This window comes from Saccostrea cucullata, unplaced genomic scaffold (genome assembly GCF_032062105.1).
Source record: "Saccostrea cucullata isolate Sc308-1 unplaced genomic scaffold, CSIRO_AGI_Scuc_v1 ctg3272, whole genome shotgun sequence".
NCBI classification, from domain to species: Eukaryota; Metazoa; Mollusca; class Bivalvia; order Ostreida; family Ostreidae; genus Saccostrea; species Saccostrea cuccullata.
In genome coordinates, this window is record NW_026933531.1 from 52,842 (window position 1) to 55,863 (window position 3,022).

The 3,022-nt window shown below is 31.4% G+C and overlaps 1 protein-coding gene across 1 annotated transcript; it reads right to left on the reverse strand.

Moving 5' to 3' along the window:
* Nucleotides 1-1,032: 1,032 nt before the first annotated feature.
* LOC134238557 (complement C1q tumor necrosis factor-related protein 3-like) lies at nt 1,033-2,634 on the reverse strand (the record flags this gene model as incomplete). Its single annotated transcript, XM_062720676.1, has 3 exons — nt 1,033-1,050; nt 1,191-1,651; nt 2,564-2,634. Coding segments are annotated over 3 exons (550 nt in total), but the record flags the coding sequence as incomplete, so codon positions are not given.
* Nucleotides 2,635-3,022: the final 388 nt, after the last annotated feature.

The following is a 3,022-nucleotide window of genomic DNA, read 5'->3' on the forward strand; positions in this document are numbered from 1 at the left end:
GTATCTTAATTCTTGACCGTCGTTGGGTTTTTTAATGAATGTGTAACTAATTGGGAAATTGAAATATGTTAAAAAATCATAGCCATATTTCACTGCTTTCGTATTACTTGCGTAAAAACTATATGTTTTATGTCTCGTACATTTAACGTATTAAATGACGCTTAAAACTCACAATTTAAGCTATAAGAACGTTCTTAATTAAATTTCATTGAAGTTATCAAACCTTTTTAATAGAACTTTCCAAAGAAAAGGCGTGAAGATTTATACGTGCCGTTTGGCGCGAAATTATGAATAGTGACCAGCCTTTCACAATTTCAAGACAGATATGCTGTTGCAGAAATATATACAAATAAATTTAGAAGAGTGGTCCCAATATAGTAAAGGTAAGCGCGTTGGGAGTACTTGCTGGTAACACTGGTTCAATCACCCGTCTGTACAAATTTTTCAAATTACTTTTTCAGCTCGATTTTACAGGTTTTTATTTTTAGAATCGGACGGAAGACCTCTCGTTGCTCGCAACGAGATCCTTTCTAGTTCATACAAATAAATAGAGGAGAACGGAAGGCAGTTTTTGTTGCTGTAGCAACAAGAGTTTCTAGTTTTATAAAAATTATTGTTCTACTGGTCATTCAAATTAATAGCAGTTTTTGCAAAAAAAAAAAAAAAAAAAAAAAAAAAAAAAAAATCTCAGTAAGAGGATGAAAATACCTTAAATGTCTAAAGTAAACTTACTTTGTATCTCTAGGTGTTACAATAAGTAAAAGAAATGTTTTTACAAATATATTTCTTTTTTTTTATAAGACATGTAAAGTGTGGTTTTTAAATTGTGTATCAATATGTGTTATTCTATTGGCATACTATATTAAACAGTATAATACTTATATAATAGTGTTGTGTTTTGCATGCATGTTTTCCGTGGTAAGAAAATTGGGATATAATGTAAGAAATAATCTAAGAATACCTTTAAAACACAATCTATAATTGTATCTTATTAATCAAGTATATAAAGAAATAGCAAAAAGGTGGGAAAAATTACCGTGTGCCCTCAACCTGTAAAATCAAACCATATAGCTAGTGAAATGCATTCTAATAAATTCAACAAATACGTTCATGATAATTGTAGCAAACAACGAATATTGAAATTCATTGAAGTTATTGTTACATTTGGAAAATATCTTTATTAGTTTAACCTTAAAAACAAGCTTTTTGATACAGTAATAGATCACTGCTTGCAAGGATCTTTTTAAAATATTCCTTGATATCAGGATGCCAGTAAACATATTGTAGCCCAAGTGGTCATGCAGACGTCTACCAAATAATGACTGTCTTGTCCAGACGCTATCCCCTCTCCGTAAGGCCAACACAACTGTCTGTGAGCTTTGGTCATAGGAAGAAAGGTTGGAATAAATCGTGGATATTTTAGTACCATTCTTTACTATTTGAACGTGAATGTGTCCAGTGTGGTCTGCCATTATGGAACAAGAAAACAAGTATAATCCTTTCTTTGGAGCAACAAAGTGTCCAGTCCATTTGTTGTAACTGTTTCCGTAATTAGTAATTATTTTGTCGTACTTGATCGCTTGCCCATCTCCCAAGAAAGCATCTCTTGAAAGTTGTACTGAAAATCCTATGGCAGGATTTGAGTAGACCTCTGTGAATCAAAAGATAGAAATTTAGAATGTGTTTCTGAAATTATCACAATTGCAGTTCTTACTATAAATAATATACTCACAATCTAACAGCAAACAATAAATGCTTTTATTATTGTCACTCAAAAGTAAGAAATTCGATAAAACATTTACATTTCCATCATTGTTGAGTGGTTTTGTCAGCTCAGTGCATTTTAAATTAAGTCCTTCCAATTAAAGTTTTTATTAGATGTCTTTTAAAGTAGCTGCAGGACTGTAGCTCTCTGCTTGAGAAAATTCGGACAGATAAAGTAGAAAGCTACAGATCCAAGCGTTGTAAAAACTTTCGATTTACGCCGCCGCTTTATTCTCGCTCACTGTATGTATTTTTCTTGTACTTAATGCTTTTCCTCGCCTTTAGTATGGTATCATTAGTGGTATATTTAATTCCTTCTATTGATGCTGTGTTTACCTTTCAATGGCCCTTTGGAATGTCGGTTTTAATTATTCCCATTTCGACGTCTGTAACTACAAACGGCATTTGAAACCATAGAAAGGTAAAATAAATATCAGGAATAGGGATTAAATGTATGGTTAATAGTCGGATACCATTTTGAAACCTGGGAAAAGCATTAAAACAATATATGATACCTAAAGTGGGCGACAAAAAAAGCGGCAGCGTAAATTGATGGTTTTAACGACGCATGAATCTGAAGCTTTCTGCTTTATCTGTCCAAAATTTCTCAAGCAGAGATTTGCAGTTCTGCAGCTACTTTTTTGAGGTGTTTTTTCTCATAATTTTGTTTTATGATACATTTAAAATTTCATTAATATCGCATATTTTTTCAATCATCTGTGCTACGTCTTTTATATTTTATAAACAATTAAAGTTAGATACTTTCATGAGAATTGAGATTTTAGCAAAACATACTTACGTTGTATGATTGATGTTTGTAGCAAGGTCACAAAAACAGAGGAAGAAAAACCATTTTCTTTGTCTTTAGGCCTCAAATTTTAATTAGAGAAGAACTCCTGATAATATAATCTACTATTACGGATGAAGAAGATATTGTTGCAGGGAGTATATGTAAGGTTGTATACACTTACACGGAAATGTTGTAAATCTGTACGAACAGAGATTTCCAGCCTATTATATAGGTACTTTCTTTATATAACATGTGTAGCAAATTATTTCATGATGAATATACTATTACAAATTCATTGTGAATGTTCGTGCAGATACACATTGATTTTTTTTTATTTGAACCCTCTTTTGTCACGTTTTTTAAAAAGATGTTGATTTTCTCTAAACGATGTCTAAAAACTTATACTTTAAACTAACTCTACATGCATGCCAACTTTACTATTTATTTATTTATTTCTACTATTTCTTC